This window comes from Myotis davidii, unplaced genomic scaffold (genome assembly GCF_000327345.1).
Source record: "Myotis davidii unplaced genomic scaffold, ASM32734v1 scaffold839, whole genome shotgun sequence".
Classification (NCBI taxonomy): Eukaryota; Metazoa; Chordata; class Mammalia; order Chiroptera; family Vespertilionidae; genus Myotis; species Myotis davidii.
This window is the reverse complement of record NW_006290027.1, coordinates 204,587-216,066: the sequence shown is the minus strand read 5'-3', so window position 1 is coordinate 216,066 and position 11,480 is coordinate 204,587. Positions and strand designations below refer to the sequence as shown.

At 47.0% G+C, this 11,480-nt stretch overlaps 1 protein-coding gene across 2 annotated transcripts in view; it reads left to right on the top strand.

The window, feature by feature from the left end:
* LOC102751611 (chromosome unknown open reading frame, human C11orf63) overlaps positions 1-11,480 on the top strand; it is a 111,842-nt gene that overhangs the window by 6,912 nt on the left and 93,450 nt on the right. For both annotated transcript variants that reach the window (XM_015563273.1, XM_015563272.1), the window contains exon 2: positions 8,419-8,935. In XM_015563273.1, coding sequence (XP_015418759.1) covers positions 8,419-8,935 — 517 coding nt within the window. The remainder of the gene's footprint in view (positions 1-8,418; positions 8,936-11,480) is intronic.

The window sequence follows — 11,480 nt, the reverse complement described above, 5'->3', positions numbered from 1 at the left end:
CGAGGTCCTGGGTCCTGCACCCCTCCTCTCCCCGCCCCTCCCCTTCCCTCCCCTCCCCTCCCCTAGGAGACGGAGACGCTCCTGTCCATCGAGGTCTGCAGGTGCCTTTTTCGGACCACCTGGGACCGGAGCCTGCAAGGAAGCCCCCATGTCTGTCAATAAGCCCCCTTGTGCCAGAAATGGCCCGGCGGAGAGAGGCACAATGAGGAATTAGAAATTAAATGGACTGTTCAGGATTGTCTGAAAGTAAGAAAGGGACTCGGCCATAGCTGCATTTCTATTGTTGGTGGTGGTATATGATTTCCCTCTCAAGTGCTTCCATATGTGTTGTTTCCGATTAATAATCAAGAATCAGGTGCAGTACTGAGTGGTTTCTGGGTCTTCAATAGCAATACTGGACAACCAGAATGGATCTGGGTAAAGACCAGAGCTCGGCGTTTCAGCACCCTCCGAGTGCCCGGGCTGCTGTGCGGCACAGCGGGAGCATCGAAGCTGGGCACAGGCCGATTGCTTCTGTAAGGCGGCCTCGCGGGGAGGGCTGGTATTCTAGTGTCATCAGGGGCGCCTGTGTTTCCGGGGCGGCTCTCACTCCTTCCGGTTTCTGGCAAGATTCCTCCCTGCTGATGCCTCTTGTCTTTAAGGTAGACTGGAATGCTAACCACCTCATACACATGGCACTGTCTTCCAGGGGTGTCACACAGTATCGGGGGTAGCTACTGGCATTTTAGTTATTTATTCAGGTCACATGGGAATCATATCGAGACGTGACTTTTGGTTACAGGTAGTAGCCATTTCTGTTTTACGGGCCTTCACTGGCACGCAAGTTCTGCAGTGGCTAAGCCTGGTCCCCCCCGCTCCCCACAAGCAGGCCCGGTGCCATCGAGGTGCCATCGCGCACCCAAGTAGGATTAAATGTGTCACCTGCCAGCCTGTGTGTTCATCAGGAGGACTCGGAAGGTTGTTGCCGAGTTCCTCAAGGGATGGTTTAGTTCATGACCTTTCCTGTTTTCATTTATTTCTGCTCTGCGACAAGTTTGAAGATACAGAGGCTTTAATAACTATAATCATCAATGAATTGAATTTAAAACAAGTGCTTTTCCCAACACTTACTGTCGATTGCCACGCTTCCCTGCCAGGCCCAGCCTATGGCTAAGTGGGGGGTTTTAGAGCTGCTGGGGCTCCGCAGCCTGTCCCTGTTGATGTAGAAGGAGGAGCCGAGGCCTGGAGCGGCCAACGTCTCCCCCAGGTTCCCACAGCTCAGTCAGTGGCAGAGGCTGGACCCAGAGGTCAGGCCTGCGTGTCCCAGGACATCATAGATATCTGTCATTGAAAATACAGGAAATCCTGCCTGGAGAAATGTAACACCCGGAAGTGTTCCCAATCCGCCGACTCTTGGCCCTCATCTCTAGGGAATGGGAAGCGCAGAAGCCTCCCTCCTGGAGCCCCTGGGGACTCCCACTGGGTGAGTCCCAGCAGGTCTTCTGGGAGGCAGTCTCTGCTCCACAAAAGACACACTTGATAGGAGGGAAGTGCTAGAAGTTGGCATTGCAGCCCACCGTGCCCTCTTAGACCATTGTTTTCATATAACTCACAGACTTTCCTTTAGTCAAGGCTGTTACTAACAATTCTAATGATTAGGGGCCAATATCTGGTTATTTTGCAGCCATAAACTTGTTGTCAAAGAAAAGAAAGGACTTCAGTTGGAATTATGCAATTCATATATTTGCTGTAAAAAACATCCACTAGATAACAGCCCAGCCCCTCTAGTTTAGTGTGTTTCTGTAGACAGTCTTTGGCCTTCGGTTCATTAAACCACCCTTTTTTCTATTAAAATGTTGTTGTTTTTTGGCAGAATAGTGCCTACAGTAAATGAAATTTTCTGGGTTGTAGATAATCTTCCCAAAGCATTCCAGTGTATTTGAGGAGCCATTTTATTTCGTACTTGCAACAGTGATGTTTTAGTCCTTTGGGGTTTTATTTACTTAAAAGCTGTTGATAAAAGATTAAGATGAGCATACAATTCAGAAATCCTTGGAAACAATTGCCAATTTTATAGTTCTTAAAGAGCCATTAAAAACTTTACACTTAAATAAAAATTGAATTTGCTGTTCATATGCATGAAAGATTTAATGGCATATAAATTGGCAATAATTGTTCTGTTTAAAAGGATTAAATTAAACCTCAATCAATAATAACATGTGCAGTTTCAATTTAACCGGCTACTTAAAATAAAGTAGCAAATAAATAACTGCTGAGTGATTAGCAGCAACGCTTTTATTCACCTCCTCAACAGGCAAAGTGGCCAGTTATTGAATATTTTATTATGTGCACGAAGGATGTTAATTGTGCTAGAAATATGCTCTGATTTTAGTGATTTTTTTTATTGAATACTGTGCTGAAGATGAGGCTCTTCATTAAGTGGAGATTTTATTTTATTTTGTTTGAAGTTGTCACAGTCAGTAACCAAATAGGGTCCATTAGGGCCAGCAGATACCCTGGCACATGCTCCCGGGACTGCCCCCCGGCCTCCCACCCATCTCCCACCCCGGCACCTGGAGGGGCACCTGGCACCTGGGGCCTGAGCGGTAACAAAGGGGTGTCGTCCTCATTGACCTGCTGCGCGTCTGTCACGCGGGGAAGGGTGCGCGCTGCGTGCAGATGCCGCCGGTGAAGGAGCACTTCACGCTCACTTTGCCCCCGTTGACCTGGCCACAGACACAATTGAGCTGCTTCGCACACAAGCCCAGGACAATGGGTTCTTTAGACTCAGCCATCAGGTTTGCTTCTGTAAAGTGTTCCAGCTTCCACGCTCATGGTTTGGCAAAACATAACCTCCCATTTGTCTCAACATACGATTTCCATCCAGAAAGGGGACGGAGGGAATGGGGCAGGGTAGTCACTGTAGGGGCGAGGGGTGCAGTGTGATCACTGCGCTTTTAAGAGCGACATGTTCAGATTCTATCTGGAAGGATAGCTCTTCCAGCAGTTGGTTCAAATGCATTTTTCTTAGCCAAAGCCATTCATGTTGTCTGATTTGTGTCACAACGTCTGCATTTTCTAGGGCCCATGAGACCTCGGTCTTCCCTGTCTTGTGTGATGTTGCTTCTCTGGGCATTTCAGAATGGACATTGCTGAGGCTAGAACGCAGAGCTGTTTCTGAAGGTCTGAAGTGATGTCCTTCTGCCAGTGTACCCCCTCTTCGTTTTCCAGCAGTTCTTTAGGTATTTCATCATGTGGAAACACTGACCTTTCTTAATCTCATTTCCTCAATCACGGTTCAAACAGATGCTCAGGATGCCTAGGTCATGGCAAACAATTGGATTTGCACAGATGTGCTGATTTTTCAGCCACTGAGGTGCACTTAGTGCCCCAGGAGACCACTGTGTGCCCTGGAGATAACAAGCTCTGGGGATAGGAGCCCAGTGCAGGCACCAGCAGGAAGCACGAAGTGCAGCAAGGTCATGTCATGGCAACAGGATGGAGCCCAGCCACCCAAAGCAGGGAGCCTCACTGGCGGCTTTCAGAGCTCGTCCTATGGATGCTCACTCTGTGTGAAGGCATAGCGCTAAATGTATGTAGGGTGTCCCAGAAAATGTGTACACAATGTAATAGCTGATAGCTCAATTGGGCTGAGCAACCCTAGCTATGACTGGCACTGACCACCAGTGTGCAGAGGCTGAAGGAAGGAGCTGCCCCCTTGTGGTGAGTGTGCTCCCACAGGGGGAGCTCTGCTCAGCTACAAGCTGGGCTGACTGCTGCAAGCACCATGGTGGTGGTGGGAGCCTCTCCCGCCTCCTCCACAGTGCTAAGGATGTCCGACTGCGGCTTAATCCGTTGAGGGTCCTGGACTGCAAGAGGGTACAGGCCGGGCTGAGGGACCCGCCCCCCAGAGTGCACGAATTTTCGTGCACCAGTCCTCTAGTATTGTAATAAACACTGCCGTTATAATTACTTAAAATGTGTGTATAGGTTTTTTGGGACATCCTCTCTATACAAATTCGCTTAATCCACTCAGCCACACCATGAGGTAGGTGCTATTATTACCCATTCCATTTTGTTGATGAGGAAGCTGAGGCACAGAAACATTAAATAATGTGCCCACACGACTCAGTCCTGGGAGCACCAGGCATGAGCCAGGCAGTGGGTTCCAGGACCCTCATCCTTAGATACTCTGCTATCCCATTTCTCAGAACCCAAACTCTCCAGATGACTATTCAGAGAAGCAAAGCACCATGGAGATTCCATGAGACTGAGGAAGGTCTAGAACTGTGGCAGTAGACAGTATTCCACTCCCCACTGGTGCTGGTTAAATATGATGACCAATCTGGGAGCCAGTTTTTTAGTATTACTGCAGCGATGAAAGTCAGGAAGCCATTTCCGTCAATCACTGAAGACTACTTAATTTTTTAAAAATATATTTTTATTGATTTCGGAGAGAAAGGGAGAGGGAGAGAGAGATAGAAACATCAATGATGAGAGAGAATCATTGATTGGCTGCCTCCTTCACACCCCCCACTGGGGATCAGCCTGCAACCCAGGCATGTACCATTTTCCAGAATCAAACCCGGGACCCTTTGGTCCCCAGGCCAACATTCTATCCACTGAGCAAAACGAGCCAGGGCTAATTTTTGTAATAGTAGACCCTCCTCAGTTATTGAGTCTCTTATGAGTTTATAATAGAATCCTAGGACAAGAGTGTTGGAATGAACTTTGTGATATCTTCTAGCAAGTCAATCTGGAAATAAGAAGTTAACACATTTTCAGTGATATGTCCTCCTATTTTAAATACCCATAATGCCCTGTATCTCTTTACATTTCTAACTTGTTAGTTGATTATCACAGTTGGTATAACAAGCCTACCTTCCCCACTGGCAGGGAAGGTCCATCAGCCTGCGTCTGTTTTGCTCACCACTCAGTCTTCAGTGCCAGCACCTGGGGAGCCGCTCAGTAATATTTGTTGACTGGCCAAGTGACTGACAAGTGAGCTCACTAGCTTACATGAGGCAGGCCTGTGGACAACGTGTGCTTCACCACAGCCTATGGGAACAGCTACCTGATAAAGGGCAACTTAATGGACACAGAGCCGGGTCCTGGAACAGACTGCCAGGACTATGTCCTAGCCCCGTGGTCGGCAAACTGCGGCTCATGAGCCACATGCGGCTCTTTGGCCCCTTGAGTGTGGCTTTTCGTAAGCCTTAGGAGAACCCTAATTAAGTTAATAACAATGTACCTTCCTATATAGTTTAAGTTTAAAAAATTTGGCTCTCAAAAGAAATTTCAATTGTAGTACTGTTGATATTTGGCTCTGTTGACTAATGAGTTTGCCGACCACTGTCCTAGTCCCTCCACTTGTTAGCTCTGCAACCTTGTAAGAGTTACATGAGCTCTGTAAGCCTCAGTTTCTTGATCTATTAAATGGGGATGATAATAGTACCTTCCTCATAGGGTTGTTCTAAGGAAAAACTAGAGATTTGCTAGAAGCATTCCCTAGGTCGGCATGCCATAATATATGTTGTCCCCCAGTTCAGCCAGCACCACATCCTACCCAGGACTACGTAGTAGGCAGTGATTCCCACAAGACCTCCACTTTGAAAGGTTGCCAACTCCTGCTTCAAACAGTGCAAAGGAGTGCCTGTTCCAGAATGTTCCAAACACCCCAGAAAGCCCTCCCAGCCTCTGTGGATAATGCCTGCCAAACACGCAGCACTTTGCTCTCCAGAAGTATGTGGGTTACTACCACTTTGCTCTCTATGGAATTATTTTTGCTGATCAAATTCTCACAGGAGCTTGGTTAAGCCAAACTCCTCGCAGAGTCTACAACACCCTTCAGGACCTCACCTCTCCTTGGTTCTGAGTCTGCCCCTCGCCCTTCCTCCTCCGTCCTTGGGGAGTGCCATGCTTGCCTTCCCCTCCTGCCTTTCACATGCTGCCCCCTCAGCCTGGCCCTTCTGAGCCTCAGGCCTCAGCTGAGCCACCACTTCCTTCAGAAAGCCCCCTGGCCTTCCAGGGGGTGGGATGCCGTGCCCAAGGCCCAAGGCCCGAGGCCCAGGCCCTCATCAGGGCTCCCTCGCTCTCTGTGAATTGGTTGTCTCCTTGGTTGTACCTCCACCCCGCCATGAGCACTTGGGAAAGAGCTGTAGAATCACTAAGTGAGCAAATGGATGAGGTACATTCTGCTGCGTCCAGCAAATCAAGGAGGAGATGAAATTCACTTTCCTTTCAACACAGATGGATGTGGTGAGACAGCGCCGTCCTCACTAGAGCAGGGCCTCTCTCTCTGTGTTTACCTGACGGCATAGCTGAGGCTCTGTATCCTTTCCCACCTCAGCCACACGGGGGCCCCTGCAGGTAACTGAGCGCCAGATAAGCCCTAAGCCAGTCACTAATCTGGTCCATGCCAGACACTTCTGCCCATTTAGATCCTAATTTACTACCATTGGCTTTTAAAGAAGTAAATACCGAATGCTACATCGAGAAGGAACACTTACTCTTCCACCCACAGCACAGGTGAGGGTCAGGGCAGGCAAGGGAGGGGAACGTCAGTCTGGTGCCCCAGCCTGACTGGGCGAGGAGACGGGTCCCCACAGGGCAACGGGAAAGGAGCACAAACACAGAGGAGTAACTTAGCCATAATGTCCCGTTTTGATCCTGATGCCGTCCTGAGCAATAAATAGAATAAATGTGGTGCATCCCTGCTCACAGGCGGGGGAAGCTGGCTCGGAGTGGCATGCCCTGCCCGCAGGTGGACAGACCCAGAACTTAACCCCAGTCCGTCCTGTCCCACGTCCACTGGGCCCTGCTGGGCCCCTCCATCCCCTAGTACCTACCAGGGACCCTTAGCACAGGCGAGGGGCAGTGCCCAAAACTGCCGTGAGTTCGGGTCACGGGGACATCGCAGGGGAAAGAAACCTCCCAGGAGCCCCAGAGACAGGGGACGTTGCAGTGCGCAGCGAGGGCGAGTCGCACAGTTTGATGCCCAGTGGCCTGAGAGGCGAGAGCCGTGGTCACTCGGGCGCTTGGCTGGAGGAAAACGTCACTTCTCTTCCCTCGATGGCAAAGGAAGAGCAGCCCGTGCCCAGAGCTCTTCCATCTTAATACGTGAGCGAAAAAAGTCAACGTGACAAGTTAGCAAGACTCGGGGTTCTGGCTTGTTCTCCTTTCTGCTTTACATCAAATCAAAGAATCTCGGTGCACAGTAAGGAGAGTCAGTCAGCATTAGGGGCACTGTCGGTTTGTTTACCCAGCACAAAATCACGTCCTCCGTAAACGGGGGTATCAATAGCAGAAAAGCCTGGCTGATTTCCATTTCCTTTTTGATTAGAGAATTGCATCTACTGAACTCAGGAAGGGAAATCTCTCCCATTTAGCTTTTGAAGATCAAAGAGCCCATTAAACACGCTGTGTTACCAGCATTCTTTTTCTCTCTTGGGTAAGACGTGGAGGTGCTTTATACATTGAGAGTGCCCTGGGGAACAGAGAAGACTGGTATGGACTTCCGTCAAGGTCACTTCCCTCAGCCAGGACATCTGTTGACTCTTTTATTCAAACAGGGCTGCCCTGTCTGCTGAGGTTTCTGTGCTTAGACCTGACAACCAGAGAGTGTGGGCCAAGGGCTTTTCCGTGAGTCGCCTTCTGATTCCAGGGATCGGGGCTCTTTCTGTATGCAGTTCATTCGATAAACTCTACCAACACAACGTGCACTGAAAAGTAAAATCATTGGCCTGGCCAGTGTGGCTCCGTGGTTGAGTGTCAACCTATGAACCAGAAGGTCACGGTTCGATTCCCGGCCAGGGTACTTGCCCGGGTTGCAGGCTCAATCCCCAGAGGGAGTGTGCAGGAGGCAGTCTATCAATGATTCTCTCATCATTGATGCTTGTATCTCTCTCCCCCTCTCCCTTCCTCTCTGAAATCAATTTTTTAAAAAGTAAAGTCATTGGCCAGGGAATGAATCTGTGTAGAGTTCAGTTGGGGTAAATCTTGCTTTGCCCCAGAAGGGAGCAGATGGAGACAGATGTCCAGGTGATGACCACATCCCCTCCCTGGATAAGTAGCCAAATGCGCATCTGACCCACCAGAGCGTGAGGTCAACTGCATCTGCAGGAAATCCCCCCAGGGAGCATAGTAAGAGGGGCCTGAGCCTAGGGAACTGGCTGGTCTCTCAGGTGCTTCCTGGCCTTTTGAGATTAACTGCCTTACTTTCATTCCCTGTTTTAATAAACCAGGAGCGTGAAGATCTTTTTGCCCTTATGTGTGGTGCGTAGGCCTAATTTGAGCCCGAGATGGGTCTTTGCCATGTCAATCGTAAAAGGAAAATTATAGGAGAAAGGTTGAGATTGATTTCAAATTAAATGATCAACTAACTACAATGAGTACATTTATCTTGATCAAGTTCTTGACATTTCTTTCTGCTTTGGGCAGCCACCAGTCCAAAGAAGACAAATACTCCGATCTCCGCTATGACCCGAACTGGAGGAGTAAGAGAGAGGAAGGGCACCTGCTGACCGTGGAGGCATCGCCGGAGTCCGCGGGCGGGTCTGCAGACGAGCTGGCTCGGGGTCTGCTCTTCCCCTCGGAGACTTCCACGGGACCCTCGGCGGGGCACGGCCCGCAGGACAGGAGCCCACAGAGCGAAGCCTCCCTACTTGGTAGTGAGTTTTTAAGCCCAAACTCTGATCATGGTGCCCATCACAGCACCCGGATCTCGGGGCTGAGCGACAGGGACCTGGCAGAGACGTCCAGCAACCTCTCTCAGTACGTTCAGAGTTCAAGTTCACACAATGAGGTCTTCTGGCCGAGATCACGGGGCCCTCGGCGAAGGAAGTCCAAACAATATTTTGTGGAAAAAAACAAGCTGACTTTGGGATTCCCCACCCCTAAAGTGGACTCTTATCTTCAACTTCACCATAAAAAAAGGGAGGAAAGTCACACAGAACAGGTATGTAGCAGCTATTTAAATGTCATCTGAAACACTAAACTGGAAGCTCCTTTGTTTGAAATGGCTGGATAGCACTTCTCTGGGATAGTGATGTCACTATGAACACCTAGCTGAGGAAGTCAAATGCCCTACACCTTGCCCCTCTTTGCAGAATGAAGGAAATTATTCCACAAATTCCTAAGAGCAAAATAAAAGTCATGAATGGTTATAGTTCTGTAATTCTATTATTATCTCCAAAATGTTTTCATTCAAGGGCCCATAGAGTTTTTAAACGCATGCTCCAGGAGATGAAATCGACAAAGGTTTGACTCCATGTCAGTTGCCTTGGTTTCTGCCATAGCCCTGGGTTTCAACCCTGCTCCCTGCCCTCAGCACATTGGGTGGCAAGACACACTCACTGACAGCAACTCACATCCAGAAGTGACTCAGTCAGAGCTGACACTGTTGGGTGGTCATGGGAAGGTGGCAGATACAGCCTCTCTAACCCCCATGGAGAACCACGACACCACCCTTTATTATTAAACCTTAGTCTCCCCATCTATAAAGACAGAACAATAATAAATGTCCTCCTTTTCTTATCTGACCATTTTGAAGATAATTCTATCCCAGATAACGGATTTAAAATCTACTGAAGCCAGTAAACTTTTAAACAAATGTGTCTTTATTGTTGAGTATTACAGATGTCCCCCTTTTTTGCCCCACTGACCTCTTCTACCCCACTCCCACCCCCACCCCCCAGGCCTTCACGGAATTGTTGTCCGTATCCAGGGGGTAATGCATATGTGCATATAACTTCTTTGGTCAATCTCTTCCCACTCCCCACTCCCCACTCCCCCTTTCCCTGAGGCTCGTCAGTCTGCCCCAGGCTTCTGTATCTCTGGATCCATTTCGTTCATCCATGTACGTGAGATCATGTGATACTTGTCTTTCTCAGACTGAAGCCAGTAAATTTTATCTGATGGGCACACAGATTGATCATATCAGCCTGCCACCTATTGAATATGTCTGTGGATGTAAGAAAAGAGTATGGCTGGATTGGTGTATCCACCACCCTTATTGGGGGAACAGCTTGAAATTCATCTTCTTCTATTGCGGGTCATTTTCAAATATGGAGGAGAGGTTATTACATTAAATGGGGGTTCCCTTAGGCCTCCAGATCGAAGTTGGTATCATTGAAGGTGCTGTAACCTATTTTAACCTGTACTTCCTGATGGAACAAGAGGGATGGGATGAAGGTTTGTGATTATTTTCTTGATCCAGAAATTCCTTTTAAGGGAGCACCTTTCAGTTGCTAGATGGATCTGCCCATCTCATGAATCACTGAATACAGCCAATTAGATCCTCACATCTAAAGAAAGAAAAAAAAAACTCCTTTTATAGTCTTAAACCATATGTCACATCCTTGCCTTTGTACCTAATAATAAAATAAAGGAGTGGGTGTAGTATATTTAGCTGAATTATCAAAACAAGTAGCTGAATTCAAATAGAGTTTTCAATGTTTTGAGCCAGTTTTAGATGTTTAATGTACTTTTTTGTTTCATAAAACATACATGAAATTTTGAATTTTGACTGCTCATTTAAAGTTATAAATACATTTTATAGTCCAACATATGTGAAAAAATGTTTAAAGCTAGTTATTTCTCCCAGACTAGGATACGTTTCATTGTTTTTGAATGTGTTCTCAAAAGAAGCCAGTATAGAAGGGGAGGCCAATAGTCAGGCCAAAATTAATAGTTATATTTCTAATGATGAAAGAGAAAATGTTTATTATAAGCTCTTTAATTGCTGATATTTTAGTGGTTGTTGTCTGTGTCCAAGGGTTATGCACACATGCGTATGAGTTCTTTGCAAACCATTTAATTTACTAAGCACTGTCGGGGTGAGTTGATTGTGGGTGATTCCATAGCACAGTTTTCATTATGCCAAGGAGGAGACTCTAAGCTTCTTAGGCTTGCTCCGTCTTCGAGCTCATGAATTATTCTTTGGCCATTGACCTTGTCCGTTGCTTTTTCCAGGTTCAAATATCTAAGGCTGATTGCTAATTGTATTCAAAGTTGTTTCATAATCATTTCTAACATATATTCCTTTCATCTTTACTCCCATTCTTCTAAAAGCAATAAAAATTAGTTTAACCTAACCGTGAAATAATGATATATGTAACTTTTAAAATTATGTTATAGTCAGTAGCATGGAATATATTACTTTTAAATAATTATTTATATGTGAAATGTGTGGTCTTTTCTGCCAATACAGGTTATATATTCTCTTATGGGCAGGAACTATGCTTTGCACTTATTTTTAATCTTCATAGTAACTAGCCTAATGCACTGCACAGACTCAGTAAATATATGGGAATTGAAAAATGCCTCTCTTCCCTTACATCCAAACTTCATTTCCTTCGTGTGACTTGAGGTTTGCGTGGGGAAACAGTCTTTCTAGAGCAGTGGTTTGAAATCCCAGCTGGGTATTAGAATCACAGAAGAAACCCCACTTCTTTTTTTTTTTTTTTTTGGTTGATTCTTTTTTAAAAATTATTTATTTATTT